This window comes from Podarcis melisellensis, assembly GCF_964234715.1.
Source record: "Podarcis melisellensis genome assembly, chromosome: 5".
NCBI classification, from domain to species: Eukaryota; Metazoa; Chordata; class Lepidosauria; order Squamata; family Lacertidae; genus Podarcis; species Podarcis melisellensis.
This window is the reverse complement of record NC_138537.1, coordinates 96,090,147-96,108,937: the sequence shown is the minus strand read 5'-3', so window position 1 is coordinate 96,108,937 and position 18,791 is coordinate 96,090,147. Positions and strand designations below refer to the sequence as shown.

Genomic DNA, 18,791 nt, shown 5'->3' with positions numbered 1-18,791 from the left:
AATGCACAACTTATAGCTGGACTCCCCTGTGCCCTCCCCAGTCTGGACTCTCAAGCAAAAGTACTGTTCCCCTGAGATCTTTTCAAGGGATCGTCACTGATACTGCAAATTTTGACTGCTAAGGGGATTAGCAATGATTTGGAGAGAACCTTGCAGGGAGGATAAGGCTAGAACCTTGTGTTGCTGAAGCATCTGGGCAAAACACTATTGTTTATTTTTATGATTACTATTATTAAACAACGAAGATTTCTTACGGACCCCTTGTACCTTTCAGCAGGCGCTCGTCGTCTGGCTCAGTCCGGATGTGTGCCGCACGGCCCATTGTGCGGAAGATGGCAGCATCTCGCCCCCAGTAGTCACTGTAGAGCCCAGTGAACATCTCACCACCTGAAGGTCAGATGCAGCCATGGTAAGTGGAGAGAGGGTTGCCACACTCACACGACATACATGTTACATCACAGGTGAGGCGTTTGACCAGTCCTGTGGACACAGATTTTCCTGGATCGTACCATTTCAGGGTGCAGGCGAAGAGTTGCGTACTTTAGTGCTTCTCTACAGCCCTTCTAGAGGAGTTCTGGGGTAGAAGCAGGGCAGGGATAGCGGGGGGGGGGGCATGACAAAATATAGCAGGGAGGTTTCAATCCAGACTTCTCCCTGGCATTCTGCTTTTCCATGCGCGGGGATGTTGATACTGTTGTCAAGGCCCAACTTGTAGGCCAAGTGTTACAGGAAAAGCTGTATTCACGCAAGCGTGAAGCTGGCATAAAATCTTAAGGCAATTTACAGTAGCAGGGATAAAAGTCCCAATGTGTTTTATACATGATACAAACAGAGACATCAACAAGAAGTCAATGGATAACCCACACTTAAAGAAGTTGAGGTATTCCATCTTTTATCACTGATGTATCTTTTAAAAAAACATTTAAAAACATGAATACAGTAAGTCTGCACTTTCCTTTCTCCCAAATCTCCTCGCCCCCACCATGCTGAGTGAGACCAGAATTTCCCCCCCTGCATTAAATTACTTGTATTCTACACTACGAGTTCAAGATTCCACTCCAGAGTGAACTGCAAGGCACTGGCTGCCCGATGACATTTTCTGCCTCGCTTGTCTTTTTAAAAGGGGATTTCATAAGGTACTTGGCTTTCCCCCTTTCTCAATGTGTCTTACATTTATTTGCCACAGGATGGCATCCGAGTACCACAAAAGAAGCAGGAAGAAGCCATCCTTTCAGAACTGGAAGAAAATTAGCCCTTTGACAGTCTAAATTAAACTGTGCAGATATTTTACTGCCCTCTGACAAAAAACTGATTACTTTCAAGCTTTTTTTTAAGCTATAAGCAAGCATATTTGACTAACTTTATTGTTACTGTTATGCTTTTTAATTATTGTCATTATCACTATTACTACTTTCCCTTTCTCTCAAGGATTTGCAATCTTTTAATTGCTGTCTGCCAATAAGTGTGGATCTGATTTCAGTGCAACTGATGCATTTGGAAGTAATGATCCTGCAATTCCTAATACTGTAATGACCCCAAATATTCTGCTGAAGTACAGCAGATACGGCAAACCCAGAAATCTTTCACTGGTGCAAGCCAACCCACGCGGAGATCAGCTTCGCACAGGAACAACACCTTAGCAAGTAAAGTAAATAAGTCACAGCAGTTCTTGAGAAAAAGGAATCCTTACGTATTTGAGATGGCATGAAAACTGAAGTCTCCAAACACCTGAATAATCACTCCCAACTTCACAAGGTGCCTGGGCTTATGTAGCCAAAACAGTATGACAGCTCACCCTTGCAAAAGGGTGTGTGTGTGTGTGTTATCAGCATCCTTGGAAGAAGCATTTGTGTGTGTTTTTGTAGGCCTGCATGTTTGCGCTGAGGCTGCAGTTCAGCTTAGCATTACATGCAAACCAGTGGCGTAGCATGGGGGGTGCAGGGGGGGCTGGCCGCACCGGTCGCAACATCTGGGGGGGGGGCGTGCTCGCTGCCTCCGGAGTCTCCGAAGAGCCACGGGCGCAGGCTGTAGCAGAGCCCCATGTCTCGTGGAACAGACGAGCTGTGTGCGCGTCCGGGCTGAAGGCGTCCGGCAGGCAGTGGCTCTCAGCGCTCGCCGCGGTCCCTGCGCGTCAGGGCCGCAGAGGGTGCGCCAGGCAGCCCCTCCTCACAGCCCCGCCGCCACTGCTGCAGCGGCTGGGCCATGTTGCATTTTCCTCGCCTCTCTGCCCTCCTCCTCCTCCGGGCAAGCGGCGTTGTTTTGGCGGCAGCGCCAGCGGCAACTTGCCTCAGATCACCTGACACGGACCCGCCGCCATGGCTACCTTACCGTAAATACCCCAGCCCAGGCAGCAGCAAGAAGAAGCTGGCAGGGGCAGCAGGTTAGGGGTTAGGGGGCGCAAATTACTTGCCTTGCCCCGGGTTAGGGGGCGCAAATTACTTGCCTTGCCCCGGGTTAGGGGGCGCAAATTACTTGCCTTGCCCCGGGTGCTGACAACCCATGCTACGCCGCTGATGCAAACTGTGTAGTGTCCAACTTCCACAAGGAAATTTTCTACCCATGTGTGATTTCCAGCCTTTCTCAGACTACAGACATCCTTGGCAGAATGAAGGTCATGCATGACTTACAAAGCAAATTCTTAAACTAAGTTTAAAATTCATGAGGTAACTTTGATTTCCCAGAGGAAGTGCGTGTTGGTCGAGAGCCAAGGGCTTTACAGTTCATTACGTGGAGGGTCTTCCCACTCTGCCCTGAGATAAGGGAAATTTGAGCATTCGTAGAGGCATTGTCACTTTGCACGCTGGTGTTTATTTTCTTACTGGAGAGAACCTAAAGCCCCGGGATGCCTGCTTTGGGGCTGCCAGCACTGATTGCAGTCACATGCGAGAGAGAGCCTGTAGACTCGCTTCAGTGTCAGATGCTGTTGCTAGATGCCGAAAAGACTCAGTTTAGGCATTTCACTACATAGCGTGTTCTCCTTCATGGAGAGCACGTGTTGCGGTGGGGTCTGCTGAGCCACCCCTCTGTTACCAGGCAGGGTCTCTAAAGATGGCCTGGGGCAGTGATTGGTTCACTGGGTTGCTGGGTTAAAGGTTATGTTGCAATTTTGGTGGGAGGGGTAAAATGTTTAAATACTCTGCATGCAGCCTGGAGCTTTCTCTTTGCTTTGTGCAACGGATCACCCGCCCACCCGCCCTTGAGTAAGGAGTTGTTGCATTGACCTTGCTATGCCTGTCATGGGGTCGTCTGCCGTTGGGGCAGGGGCTTGGTAGGAATTTTGTCCATCTGGCTGATTGACTGGGCCATTTAGTTTTTGCCTACTGCGTAGCAAATCGTCACAACTTGTAAGGTTGTGGTTAGGCATTGGTTATAAATTGGTGGAGGAGGGGTTAGGATAGGCTGGGCCTGCCCTTCCATGGTTGCTGCGGAAAGGGAATTCCGTTAAAGGAATCCTGGGGCTTGCCATCTTTTCGTCCAATCCCTGGAATGGGACTAGGGCCGGCAAGCCTTCGGGGAGCATGCGGATGAGAATTGAGGGTCTGTGACTCAGCTCCATTTTCCCCCGACTTGCTTTCCCCCGCACTGTCTTTCGGTGGTGCCCGGAAGTCAGTTCTGTCCCCAGGCGGGGGGACAGATAGTCTTAACCAATGCCTAAATAACCACTCACGGTTTTGTATTTAAATAAAGTTGTGGCCAAAATTATGCCAAAAACTTTAAACAAAAATTAAGTGTGTGTTGTGAGTTATTTGGGGGGTGGCTTGGGGACCTTGACACGCAAACATCTTGTCAGAAGCAAAGGGAGCAATCAAGCTAAAGTTAAGCACTTCAAATTCCCCACCAATTTCAGTGGGAGGTGCTGAAGCAAGCAGTCTTATTCCTCTGCCGGAATCATAAATCTGGTGCAATCACGCCCACAAAGTACTGCAATTTAAGAAAAATTAAAAGGGGATATTGGTAGCATTTCAATTCCACAAATATACTTTGGATTGTATCCAACATGTTCTTCCATTCATGGAATAGTTTTTTGACCCAGTGACGGTTTGAACAAGAATAGAGTTTGCAGTCAAATGTTAGATGTGCTGTGTAAAAATAGACGTCATTTCATATTTGCAAACTAAACTATCTGGATCTAAAACTGTAGAACAGGTAAGTCTTCTTTGTTAATAAACATGTGCAGAGGGGAATGGTCACAGCTCAGTAATGGAGCATCTTTTTCGCCGCTGCATCTGCAGATACAGCTGGAGAAATTCCCAGAAATTTCTAGAAAGTGGCTACCAGTCAGTGTAGGAAACAATAATGAACCAGGCAGAACAACACGCCTTATGTTATTGTGCATACAAAGCGTGTTATTCATATCGTTCTTACTTATTTAAAATATTTATATCCTACCTTCTAGTCTAAATCCCTAAGTCAGGAAAATATACATATGGAAAGGGCACCTAAATGGGTATATTATTTTTAATATATAACTAATGACAAATAGAAGGATGGGAAAAACCACAGAACAAAACCAATGGAAATCATGCTTCAGTGTGAGGTAAAAGCTCTCTGGAGTTATTCCCCACCCCCTCTCAAAAATGTCCTGAAGAGTAAGGAAGTTTCACGTTGTTCAGGGCACTTATGCTGATTCTACATATCGGAAATGTGGCATCTGAATGTTATTGTGGCCTTTCAGTTCTTGCAACTACTCTTCACCTGACCCATCACCAATGATGAAATACAAATGAATTGATTTTGTATTGTTATATACTGTCCTGGGCGGGGTGTGTGTGCTTGTGTTTACTGGAGAATTTTATGGCCTGTACATGCATAGAAATATAAAGAATGGTCCTCTCATTAGATCTCTGAATTGATCTAGCTGGGAGAGTTGACATCCCTGGTTTCACAGGGCCCTTCTCTGAACTGGTGCTACTCAGAGACATGGCAAAAACTGAGACCAAAGAAACCTAGGGGGTTCCTGGGATCAGGTGGGTCACAAGAGCTGTCCTGTTGCACAAATCCGCTCCACTTCCCAGTGGGGAGGAGTTGCGGTTGACCGCGTGGCCACCCACTCCCCACCAGGGGTGGGAGACTTTGTCCCCTATTGCCTGGGGAATCCTGGCCACGTCAGAGCCCGGCCAGCCAACCCACTGGCCGGGGGAGCGTGGCTGGGGCTGTTTAAACGGAGGAGCGAGCCAGAGGACTTCCTCTTTGCTCGCTTCCTCAATCACCTGCCCTCCCTCCTTATTTTGCAGGTTAGGCAGTGACCTTGCTATGGACTTTGGTTGGTCGCCTTGGTTGTCTGAGGGGCCTGGTAGGAATTTTCCCACTTGGCTAATTGGCACTGGCCACTTGGTTTTCACCTACCTCAGAGCAATCGTCACAACTTTGTTAGGGTTGCGGTTAGGCATTGTTTGACTGTGTGTGGGGGAGGGGAGGTGTGGCCACCACCTGCCCCTCCATGCTTGAGGGTATTCCGTTAAAGGAATCTGGGGGTGTTGATCTTGTCCAAAGCCCGGCTGGGGGCTAGGGCCTTGACACGACCCCGACGGAAACACCAGAGGGAGCTTGAGTTGGTACGCATTGACAGGGCTCCCCCTACCGGTGGTCTGCCCTTACTGGACTTCCTGCACAAAGGGCAGGAGTCAGATATAGTCAGGTCCAAGCAATGCCTAAGCCAATATTGCTCACATTCTATAATTTCAATAAAGTTGTGGCCAAAATTTGCCCAATAACATAAACCTAATATCTGTGTCCTTGTGTGAGTTATTTCCAACGAGGGGGTGGCTGCAGGGTCTCGACACACAAGTTTGAGCAGAATGAGAAGCTTCAGCGTAAAGGTCATGCTCAGGGCTGCTTCACTGGCAGCGTGTGACATGCGCTGGCTCTGTCTCCTCCACCCAAGCATGGACCATTATCCAACACCAATATTTCCTTCTGCTGCTACTTGAGATCCTTTAGCTGGAACTGTCGGGGGTTGATCTGGGCACTTCTGCATAAAAAGCATTTGCACTGCTACCCAGTCATGGGGATAAGTCACATCTCAGTCTCAGCAGCAGAAAAGATCTGGGCTAGAAAAGACGCAGATAACAGGGCTGCTACTACTGTGTGCTACATATCAAAAGCCACGCGCCTGAAGAAAATTATCCTTTCAAGAACTTCTGTGGTCTCTGTCAACCTGCCAATGAGATCTATTACCAAGTAGAGCTTTGCTTTATTGGAAACAGACAGGAGAATTCATTTGCTTTGGGTACTTAGGTCCAAAAAATTCTTTATGGAATTTATCTAACCATTTAACATTTTTATGTAGCATTATCTGCGGTTGAAGGTCTGTTCTGTTTCCTGATTGTAATTTACAACTTACTCTGAGTTTATTCAGAAATGAAATTGTTCCTTGCTGACTCTTTCCTTAGTACCAGGTCAAGAGAAAGTAAGTTTTGAAGGTAATTTAAGAAAAAAAAACCCTAAACAATGGAAAAAGGAGGAACTGAAATCCAATCCAAATTAATCACTTTGCAATCACAGTGCAAATTAATCACAGTGCAATCTGTGTGAATACACAGTGCAAAAACGTGTGTATTCAAAAGGAAATCTCACTAAACCGAATGGGGTTTACTCCTAGGTAACAGTGCCACACTGAAATCTTGTCTATTTCAACAGAAAAGGTAAGCAGCTTCCTCGGGTCTTAGGCATGCTTAGTCTTGGCTAGATTGTCCCTAGTATTTTTAACTAATGAACTGAAAATCACCAAAAATGGAGTATCGGGGATTGTCCTCTGCCATGTATCAATCTCTGTTGAAGTCATGATAAACAAACAGGATTTTAAGAACATAAAAACTGTATGTGATATTTTAAAATGCCAACATGTTATCACATCGGTTTGGGTGTGCCAAGAGGGTAAAGCTATAGTCCTGTCTACGTTTAACCCAATCCAGGTAGGAATAGGCTTCTGTTCTTAAATCACTTTTTGGTGTCTAGTCCATTTGCCCGCTGAGATTAAGCTGGCACTGCCTGTCATATCTTTTAGGAGACCAGCTTGAAACTTGGAGATGACGCACCCATATTATATCGCTGTAACTTTCTGTGAACATGCTGTTTCGTTATGCTGTGCTGATTTGTTTGTTTGTTTTTGTATTGTATTAAAGTTTTGTATTGTATTAAAGTTTGTATTTTGTACACTGCATAGATATATACAGCAGGAAAACTGAACAACCAAACAATAAAGTTTGGCAGCGCCTGGGGTGCCTGAATTGCACTTGGACAATGATCATCAGCAAATCTATCCCATCATTTCCCAACAGGTAATTAACAAAGGGAAAACTGCCATCATGAACCATGAGTATTTCACTGAGAGAGATGGTAGTGTGCTGAAAATTCAGGCTTGGGCTACTGACCTGCAAGATGACCTCTGGAATCAGGCCCAGGGTCAATAGGCTTATTGTGGATCTATGTCCCTACTCAAAATCAACATCTGTACAAACATTTCCTATCCGATTTCGACCAGGTGTTTAGCACTACAGCTGCCATAATCCTGGTCCATTGGCCATGATAGCTGGAGCAGATCAGATTGTAGTCCTGATCTGTGATGGCAGATATGGAGGGCATTATTTATCTATCTATCTATCATCTATCTATCTATCTATCTATCTATCATCTATCTATCTATCTATCATCATCTATCTATCTATCTATCTATCTATCTATCTATCTATCTATCATCATCATCTATCTATCTATCATCTATCTATCTATCTATCTATCATCTATCTATCTAGCTATCTATCATCTATATCTATCTATCTATCTATCTATCTATCTATCTATCTATCTATCTATCTATCATCTATCTATCTATCTATCTATCTATCTATCTATCTATCTATCATCTATCTATCTATCTATCTATCTATCTATCTATCTATCTATCATCTATCTATCTATCTATATCTATCTATCTATCATCTATCTATCTATCTATCTATCTATCTATCTATCTATCTATCTATCATCTATCTATCTATCTATCTATCTATCTATCTATCTATCTCTATCTATCTATCTATCATCTATCTATCTATCTATCTATCATCTATCTATCTATCTATATCTATCTATCTATCATCTATCTATCTATCTATCTATCATCTATCTATCTATCTATCTATCTATCTATCTATCTATCTATCTATCATCTATATCTATCTATCTATCTATCTATCTATCTATCTATCTATCTATCATCTATCATCTATCTATCTATCATCTAATATCTATCTATCTATCTATCATCTATCTATCTATCTATCTATCTATCTATCTATCTATCTATCTATCTATCTATCATCTATCTATCTATCATCTATCTATCTATCTATCTATCTATCTATCTATCTATCTATCTATCTATCATCTATCATCTATCTATCATCTATCTATCTATCATCTATTTGAATCTAATATACAGTGAATCAGAACTCAGTGGGCAGTATTGCTTTGAAGTTAAATTACTGTGCCTGAAAAGTTCCCTAATATTATGCAACCATTGCATGTCTACCTATCAAACTGGCAAAAGAAAACAGAAGAACATTGGCTATATGGTTGATCTAGTGAAACAAAGAGAATTAAACGCAACATAAACGTAGGCACAGGTAGAACAGACACATCAAAGGCATGTAAAAGAATAGTGACAACACCTTAAGAGAGTTGGGGAAGAAAACTCAGAATGACATTTTATAACATACAACAAGCCATTACCAAATAAAGTGGAGATGAAGGAGGAATTGGGGTCAAATGGGCACCGTCCACGTCCCCTCTCCAGTCTGTGTGCTTCTAGATAAAACAGATGATCCTTTGAAAAGAAGAAGTACAGAAAGCATTATAAAAAGTTCTGGTTTATACAAACGAAGCTGCACCTACCTATGTACCAGTGCTGCGGCTTAGGAACAACTAAATCACGAGCCCTTGTTCAAACACTTAGATGGCTGATGATACACTAGCCACATGTTGAAATTGTACATCCAGGTACTTTTTCATACTGTGCTCATTATGAGAATTTCCCCCTGTATATTTGATTCATCTGATTGAAACACAACTTTGGTACCCCCAAAGTGAAAAGTGCTATAGAAATACTTTTATAAAATACCGGTAAGTAATACAGAAACTCATTCAAACAAGACTCAACGTAGGATACTTGTGAATGTAAGACACTCTCTTATTAATGTATGTCCACCTCTAGCATCATGAGTACCACAATCGTGGGTGCCTGGGCCATGGGTACCATGCGGCATGCATGGCCCTGGCTCTGAAATTTGTGGGTGCTCAGCCCCTTCATGGGGAATTTTGTGGGTGATCAGGCATCCAGGGGTCCCAGGGAATTGGCACCTATGTCTAGCACAGTAGTGCATTCAACACAGTTATACCTTGGAGAATGATAGACCACTCCTTTATGCCAGCTTCTCTTCCTCCTCCTCCTTTTGGCCATCGTAAGTAAGTTATTAGGATACACGTGGCACTGTGGTCTAAACCACAGAGCCTAGGACTTGCCAATCAGAAGGTTGGCGGTTTGAATCCCTGCGATGGGGTGAGCTCCTGTTGCTCGGTCCCAGCTCTTGCCAACCTAGCTTTTCAAAAGCACGTCAAAGTGCAAGTAGATAAATAGGTACCACTCCAGCGGGAAGGTAAATGGCGTTTCCGTGCGCTGCTCTGGTTCGCCAGAAGCGACTTAGTCATGCTGGCCACATGACCTGGAAGCTGTCTGCAGACAAAATGTTGGCTCCCTTGGCCTATAGAGCAAAATGAGTGTTGCAACCCCAGAGTCGTCTGCGATCGGACCTAACAGTCAGAGGTACCTTTACCTTTACCTTAAGTAAGATAATATTTTGTATCATGATTTATAAGCTGCTGTACATTCAGAAAATATACTTGAGCAGTGTTCAGAAATAGATTATAAAGCATAATCCAGCCAACAGAAAATCCACAGAAATAAAATAGGCTGAGTGGTGAATGGTCAAGGATGATGGAAGTTCCCAGTCCAGCAAAATCTTCAGGGCTGCCTACCTCAGTCCAAAATACCATGCTTAGAAGCAAAGAATACGTATCCATCTTTCTCAAACCTGGGTCTCCAGCTGTTGTTGGACTACAACTCCCATCATTCCTGACCACTGGTCCTGCTAGGGATGATGGAAGTTGTAGTCCAACAACAACTGGTGACCCAGGTTTGAGAAACACTAGCTTAACTGGATGGTGACAGGCTTGCCCCATGTTTGCCAATCGCTGGTAACGCAAGTGTCATAGTTGTCCATTTCTGAAACAGTACTTTGTGGATGTTTAACAGCCGTCAGCATCTGCATCCTGGTGATAGCGCACTTGTTCAAAGGAGAAAAACAACAACAGAAGACAAGTCCCTGTCCTGAGAAGCTTACAATCTAAACCGCCACAGAGAAGCAGATAAAAGAGGAAATGAAATGAAAGCGTGGCTAAGTGTGTACAAATGCAGCTATATATACACTCAGGTTCTGTTCTATGCAGTTCTAAGCATGTTTACCTCAGTGCAGTAGGAGTTGGTGAGGAGTGCAATCCCACACTCCTGCTAGTGCATTTGCACCATGCTGACCTTGTCTCCACCTTGCCCCTCCTTCTCCCACTAAGCCCTAGCAGTGCCTGTGACGAAAGGTCAGGTAAGAGCTGCTGCCTTGCCAATTACAACTGTATCAGAGTCAGTCCCCCACTGAGCTAAAGGAGACTTACATATTGAGTATATCTGCATAGGATTATTCTGTAGAGGGTCAAGCCAAAGCAGCAGTGGATCTTGGGGTTGGAAATTTCAGTGGCACCCTGTGAGACCCCCCCTGCCTTTCACACTCCATCTAACTCATAGCTGCATCTCGCCCAAGGCTCTGCGTCCAGAGCAACTGAACCAGTTGTGCTCCCCTAAATCCACAGAATTGATGTTTTTGAATTCTGGTGCTGGAGGAGACTCTTGAGAAGATCAAACCTCTCCATTCTTAAGGAAATGAGCCCTGAGTGCTCACTGGAAGGACAGATTGTGAAGCTGAGGCTCCAATACTTTGGCCACCTTATGAGAAGAGAAGACTCCCTGGAAAAGACCCTGATGTTGGGAAAGATGGAGGGCACAAGGAGAAGGGGACGACAGAGGACGAGATGGTTGGACAGTGTTCTAAAAGCTACCAGCATGAGTTTGACCAAACTGCGGGAGGCAGTGGAAGACAGGAGGGCCTGGCGTGCTCTGGTCCATGGGGTCACGAAGAGTCGGACACGACTAAACGACTAAACAACAGCAACAAATCCACCTCTGACCAAAGTATCCATAGAAGAGGTGAATCTTGAAAAGCCATTTCAGGAAACACTCGGTATATTTTTAAGCAAAATGACAACTAGGTGAAACTTAAAGTTGTGCCTTTTTCTTTTAATCTGCCATCACTCAACTCTCAGAACTAATACCGTATGCTCACAACTTTTGCACATTTAACCTGTGCGCATTCAGGTTTATGTACTTGGCAAAATATAAATAAATTTTAAAGGGGTGACAAGTTTGGGGGACAGAGCAACCGGAGCCACCCCGTTGCGGGGATTTGAATTGCTGACCTTATGATCGGCAAGCCCAAGAGGCTCAATGGTTTAGACCACAGCGCCACCCATATCCCATGACCCACCATTGCACCCAATGTGTTTTGGCTCTACGGGATTTTAGCTTTAGGCACCAACCCCAGAATGTAACCCCATGTAAGTGGTCGGGTTACTGTGCTTCTATAGCTTTAGCAGTAGCTGTTTTATGTACAGTGTGCCTTAGTTGGATGCTGGTGGGTTTTTTTTTTACGGGGACAGCCCCCACAAATCATATATGGAAATATTGTTTATGTAAACTATAATTCCTTGAAATTATTAGCTGCTCAGGTATTACTCCATTAAAAGGAACAGCTTTAATTAATCTGGGAAGCAACCACTGGAAAAGAAAGAGTATTGATATCATATTATTTTTCTCTTTATGACAGCATGAAATTTTAAACCAGCAGACTTTAAGAGAATTAAGTGAAAATTAGTAGTTAGAAATGAAAAATGAATTTTATAGGGTGAAGACTGGGAATATTATACTTTTGTATTATTATACTGGAAATACATTTTGCAGAAAATAATCAATGGAAGACTAGCTGAATTATTTGAACCTTCTCCTGTTTGCCCAAAATATCAGTCTCATAAATCAAAGCTATCCCAAGATGTGTGTTGGGGGGGGGGAGGGAGGGGGAACCTGGTTCTAATAACATCTCAGAATAAATCAAGGCAACATCTAAATCCAAGCTCAAACTTGCAAATCAATAAGCCGAAAGGAAGAGGTTTATGTCAGGCTAACAAAAACCAACAATGTGTCCAAATGGAAAGACCTGTTGATGGCCATTTACACTCATTGGGGCAACTACAACTATGCCAGAATATCCTGCAGCAGGAATGAAGCTAGATTGTGTTTGTTGCAAGAGCCAAGGCCCAGGTACATCCCTGCTTCTTCTCTCTTAACAACAGAAATGAACTGCTGGTCCTCGTCACCAGCACCTGTACAATACCTTTCAAGAGCAGTTCAGGGAGCACCACACCCTGTCAAATCAGCAGCAAACTATGTACCTTTCTATACTTCCAGGAACGTGTCCAGAGGAGGGCAACCAAAATGGTCAAAGGCCTGGAAACGATGCCTTATGAGGAACGGCTAAGGGAGCTGGGCATGTTTAGCCTGGAGAAGAGGAGGTTAAGGGGTGATATGATAGCCATGTTCAAATATATAAAAGGATGTCACAGAGAGGAGGGAGAAAGGTTGTTTTCTGCTGCTCCAGAGAAGTGGACACGGAGCAATGGATCCAAGAACGAAGATTCCACCTAAACATTAGGAAGAACTTCCTGACAGTAAGAGCTGTTCGACAGTGGAATTTGCTGCCAAGGAGTGTGGTGGAGTCTCCTTCTTTGGAGGTCTTTAAGCAGAGGCTTGACAACCATATGTCAGGAGTGCTCTGATGGTGTTTCCTGCTTGGCAGGGGGTTGGACTCGATGGCCCTTGTGGTCTCTTCCAACTCTATGATTCTATGAATAGGGCAGTATAGAAATTTAATAATAATAAAACAACACAAAACTAGGAGGGTACACTAATGAGCTTGTACTGGAGTGCCCTCCCTCACAACAGATCTTGGTATTTTGAGAAGCATTGATTCTCAGACTTCATCTGGATAGCTCAGTTGGTTAGGTCATGATGATGACAAACACCAAGGTTGCAGGTTCAATCCTCATGTGGGACAGCTGGTTGTTTGAACACTTACTTTTAACTTGGCAATTAAGTTGTGCTATTTCTAAATTGCCGCCGGTTTTAAACATCACATTCTGCTTTCATCGTTTACAACAGTTCTGCTTAAGACTAAAAATTTGGGTTGATGAAACTGTTTTGAACAATTTTCACCGACATTAGGTTTTTACTCTTACCAAACCAAATCTTCTCCATTTATACCATAAACGAAAATTCTCTCTTGTTCGAAATGCTCGGTGTATTGGCTTAAGCCTAACAAGTAAATTAGGCGGTGTTCGTACTGTCTTTTGTTATCTATGTTTGCACAGCTGCAGTTTCTGATTGAATAATGTGGTTTACATTCTTCAAGGTACCCTTCCACGTTAAGGTGGACCACAATTTATATTCCACTGAAACAGAGAGATGTGTTTTTTCAGTAAATCTTACCCGATTTGACAGAAACCAAAGCATATTCTTCATAAATGTTTGCAGATGCGCAGGATCGCTGGGGAAATGGTCTGCAAAATTTCAACACTGACTTTTTTATTTTCCTGTAGAGTTTTACCATCTCAACCTTTCAGGACATTGTGGCCTACAATACTGGCTGCTCTGAAGCATTCAGTGCTGGTGTTTTTCACCATGAATCGAGTGATTTGTGTGTGTCAAGTTCCACATGATGCTAATTTCAAAGGAAAACGGTTCCCTATTAATATCGGTTTCAAGGACCAGCACTGTAATTTTAGCCACTCTTTGCCATTTGTGAGAACAGTGCTGTAAAAGAAATGTCAGGAGAAAAACTGACACGCTACAGGATATGAGGTAGCACTTTGTTGCCATTAGTCATGTCTCTGTCTCTTTCCAGTGACTAGGATAGAGTCATAGAGGAAAACACAGAAGAGGAACTAGAGATTATTCTGTCTCAGTGTAGCTGGGAAGGAAAAGATTTGATTTATGGCACCTATGACTTAAGAAACCTGAGAAGTATTCATTGGGCATTAACATTGCCATTTTAAAAATAAAATAAAAATCACTACACTATTTGTTTCGTGAAGTCTTAGCTACTCTGTAACATAGCAACAGGGTATGACTCAATGACATCCAAAGGCAGCACTTGCCAAAAGATGATATACGATAAAGAGAAACCACGTCCCATTCAATGAGCTCTCATCTTAGGGCCAATGACATTATTTTGTTGTACGTAAGATTTTAAAGCTAATCCTTTCTATCGCATAAACGAGACAAATGCACGTTTTGGATTTCTGACACACCCTTTGCCATAAGATCCCAGGACAGGTTACAATAGAAAAGCACGATATTAAAATCAGTTAAAATGTATATCAGACAGGCATGAGCGTAAGAGACTCAGGCTTTAACATCCAGCTCCTTTAATACATTCTGACCAAGCATCTGCACCCACAATAACTTGGTTCGCGCCCTAATTTCCACAGATGTGAAAATGCATATAAATCAGTTTTGAAATAATCCTATAAACTCAACCCTTATGACAGGAACAACTCAGGGTGCTCCCCAAGGCATAAGCTTCACTCTCCAAAGTTCTCCGAAACCCCAGAGATTCTTAAGATTTTGAGCGGCTGATTCCCCCTGCCCCCAGTTGATTTATAATGTATTCTTCTACTATTTATATACTTTACCATACTGTGATGGCTGCTTTAAGAAAAGCAGGCAAGAAATAAAAAAAACTCACTGGTCCAACCCAATAAGTGTGTTGTTACTTTCTTAACCGTATGTTTTTCCTTAGATCAATTGTGTTCATACAGTACATCTCCCCATCCTTTTATGAAGAGCTGGAACGTTCAGCTTAGTGAGGTCACCGAGTTAAGAGTTCAGTTTGGAGCCTGTGCTTGGATTTAAACAAAACACTAAATTTTCCGCTGATTTACTGACATGTCCTGTGGTTTTTCAGGTTTAAAAATACCGTGTACAAGTCAGAGTTCAGCTGATATAGCCAACCTCAATAAAGCTTCTGTAGCTTGTATTTAATATCATTACTGCAGATGGAGGGGAAATCTGGTAACTTTAGTTTTCCCCCTATACTTCAGAATATACAGTATTTACAACAGCATTCAAAAACATGGATGTATTTGTAAGCAATCTATGTTAAATAGTATATTGCTCTTTAATAGCAAATGAAGGCAAAGCTTGAAAACACACATCAAGACAATGTGTATCTATTTCTCTGTAGTTTGTGAGTGAAGAAGGTCAGGACTGAATGTCAATTCCTTATCATGCAAAACCCCACTCCATTTCTCGTTACAGGTTTCACATCTGGTGAAATAAGCAATGTTAATATTAATGAGAAAATTATTATCCTAAGCTGGTCTTGATAGCTCTTCAAACACAGAAATACCCTCTGGCCCTGATCCTGCTCTGCATCCAGCTAGCTATTCTCTATCCACTCGGTCTGTGTCCATGCAAACTTCATTCTGTTTGCATTTCCCCTCTGCTCTTTTGAGACAACGGCCTTCATATTACCGCTAAAGACAATTTAGCAATGGCAAATAAGAGAAATAGTGGGCGCACCATGGAATTAGGAGTGTTGACACTGATCCACAATAGGGATGCTTCCAGTCACCTCCATGAAAATTGGAATATGCATTATTGATGTAGCTATAAATGAGAAAAGGGGGTGTTTCAAATCCCCCTCCCATGTGAATGTTGCTGAGAAGCTCTTCTGCATGCAAATTTTCCTGGCTGCATGGCTATCTCTCATTCCACCATCTTTTGCTCACTGCACTTGAGGCACTAGTGCAAACAAGAAGTATTTCTCACTTCTAACTTCTTCTAACTGCAGCTCATGATGTACAGAGGCCACTTGCAAGGAACCCAGAAATGTACTGCACTAACTGTGGGATGCATCTGGACAAAGACATATGGAAAGAAGCTTTAAGAGAACTTCTGTGTGGAGTATGATCATGAGAAAAAATATATTGGGTGGTGTTCTTGTGTGAGCCAGCACTTGGGATTAAATATAACAAGCACAGCTGACCATAGATGTAAAAACTCAAGCAATGCACCTTCCTGTACCTCACACCACTTCAAGCGCAACTCACTTATACTTCACATCTCCTGCATCTAAGTAATGTTGATGTACTGTACCAGGTCAGCAGTTCAAAGTAATGCTACCCGATTGCCAAACCATAGACTGGTAACCAGAAGTGCCCCACAAATTTATATACTCCCTGCCCACCCACCTCCTGCCCCCAGCTTGCTGCACTCTTTCCCCTCTGTTCTCTGCTGAAAGTTAACAATAGGGCCGTCTTTGTTTATTTGCACCCCTTGCTTGTGAGTTAAAAAAGGCTCACATGCAAGTTTAAAGCAATCCCAAATATCAAATATCCAGGCATCCTGTCCCCCCCCCCACTTATGTGGGGGTTACGTTCTGGGGCCCTGCATGCATAAGTGGAATTGTGTCAAGTGGGGAGCACCCCACTTTAATAGGGAGGGCCCATGGGGGAAGGAGAGACAGAGGGGAAGAGAGACACTCAGCCTGGAAATTGCTTAGGGCCACTGCTTAGCCTGTCTCAAGCCTGCCTGCCTGTGGGGAGCCAGTGTGGGTGGCGGCAGCTGGCCACAGAGCGCAAGGGCTGAGAAGGGCACCCAGCAGAACTGGTGCCAGGATGGTGGGGCAGTGGAGACTGGTCAACTGAGGGCCAATCTATTTATTTATTTCACAGCGACCTTCATAAGTGTGGGTGGGTGTGCCTGGATTAATAGAGAAACAATTGCAAGAAGCATGAAACAACAGATGAAATAACCTTCAGCAAACCTTCAGCAAAATGCTAAATGTCTGGGCAAATGGGAAGGGTTATGCCTAGTGTCTGAAAGAAAACAATGTTGGTGCAACATAAGCCTCCTTGGGGAGTGTGCTCCATAGCCAACAAAGTTCTCTCTTGCTGCACCCCACTTCAGACAAAGGTAGCACTAAGAAAAGGGCATTAACAGATGAATACAGAAAACAAGGAGGTTGATATGAACCGTGTTATGTCAAAGCTGGGCAATTAAGGCCAAAGGTATCAATGGAAAGTATGTGTAAATCTGTGCTGGACTGAATATTCAGGGACTTAAGAAACTGAAATTTCTGAAATTTCCAACCCAGAACCCGAAGTATCTGCAACAGACCTTGTATCTGGGTAAATACCGGACAGGAAATTTGTTTTTGTCCTACATTTTCACATTATGCTTTTAAAGAACTTTGAAGGACTGATATTTCACATTATTAACGAGCTTCATTGTATTATATCTGTTGTAAGTCACTTTGTGAACTTTTAATGTGAAGTGATGCAAATCAGATTAATCAAATATAAATCAAATATAAAATGGTCAGACTATTACACCAGACATAGAAAGTTCTCAGTGAAATATTTGCTGAAAGAATATTCCTTATGCTATTGATTATATGTGGACTTTCAAACAGGTGAGCATAGGGAGATCTCTGTGGTGTTTAGACACATTAAGAACTTTACTACTGATGGCATATTGTACCAAAGGGACACTGAACTTGAATTGTTTCAAACACATTGAAAATTTAAAATCAGTTAATATAAAGCTACATAGAATCATCTGTTCCTTTTCTAAAGAGCATGTTGAAAGTTAATACTTTGCAGCCATTCCCCCTAAGATCTGTTTTTAATCTTCTTTACTATTGAAATTTATTGAATAACAATAGTGCTAGGTCATTAAATCTTTATTATTAAAGATAAACAGCAAAAGAGAGATAATAAATCATAACCTAAAGTATGATTTTGCAGTCTATATTTTTGTTACACATAAATGATATAGACAATATATGGAACTGTAAAGTAAAAACATACTGGAAAATCTGGAGTGAAGTCGGGTTTCTCCTTCTTGTTGTAAGTTTAAAAATTTGGGATTCCTATCAAAATAGCCACCCTGATTGCTGTGATCAAGAAATGCCAGTTTGATTTAATGCATACTGAGCCCACAAATCCATGCATGTATCAGTTCTCTCCCTCCCCTCCCCCTCCCCTCTCTTTTCTCCCAGTTGTACTTTTCTCTGCTTATTTGTCTGTTTTGTAACACAAGAAATCTTTAATAAAACCTAATTTTTGAAAAAATGCATTGGTTAGCTTACTGCTTGGAGAGCCAACTGCACAGTTAGGGATTCAAAATGGTAACCATGTCAACAAAACAGCGATTGAAAATTGCCCAAACTTTTCTTTGCACGGGTGTATAGTTCACTTTAATGATGGTAATGACGATGCTGTGAGCCACAGCAGTAGCTGTCTTCTCATGCTCCATTCTAATTCATAGTTCTGGCATCCCCTGTGGTGCCCCCAAGTCTCAGCGCCTAGTGTGACCAAACCAGTTGTGCGCTCCTAAATCTGCTTCTGGCCATGGATAACTAACCTGTGGCTCCCAAGACGTTTTTGGACTACAGCTCTCATCATTCCTGACCACTGGCCATGCAGGGCAAGGCTGATAGGCTTTGGAGTCCAACAACATTTGGAGAACCACAGCTTTCCCACCCTTGCTGTAAGACCTATTTTTCTTG

The 18,791-nt window shown here is 42.9% G+C and overlaps 1 protein-coding gene across 2 annotated transcripts in view; it reads right to left on the bottom strand.

Annotated features, from left to right (window-relative positions):
* Positions 1–18,791, bottom strand: part of SEMA3E (semaphorin 3E) — a 168,130-nt gene that overhangs the window by 32,985 nt on the left and 116,354 nt on the right. The window contains exons 5-6 of one of the 2 annotated variants that reach the window (XM_081911731.1): positions 8,734–8,827; positions 259–387 (exon numbers count right to left, since the gene is read on the bottom strand). In XM_081911731.1, coding sequence (XP_081767857.1) covers positions 259–387; positions 8,734–8,827 — 223 coding nt within the window. The remainder of the gene's footprint in view (positions 1–258; positions 388–8,733; positions 8,828–18,791) is intronic. The other variant, XM_081911732.1, reaches the window with a different exon arrangement.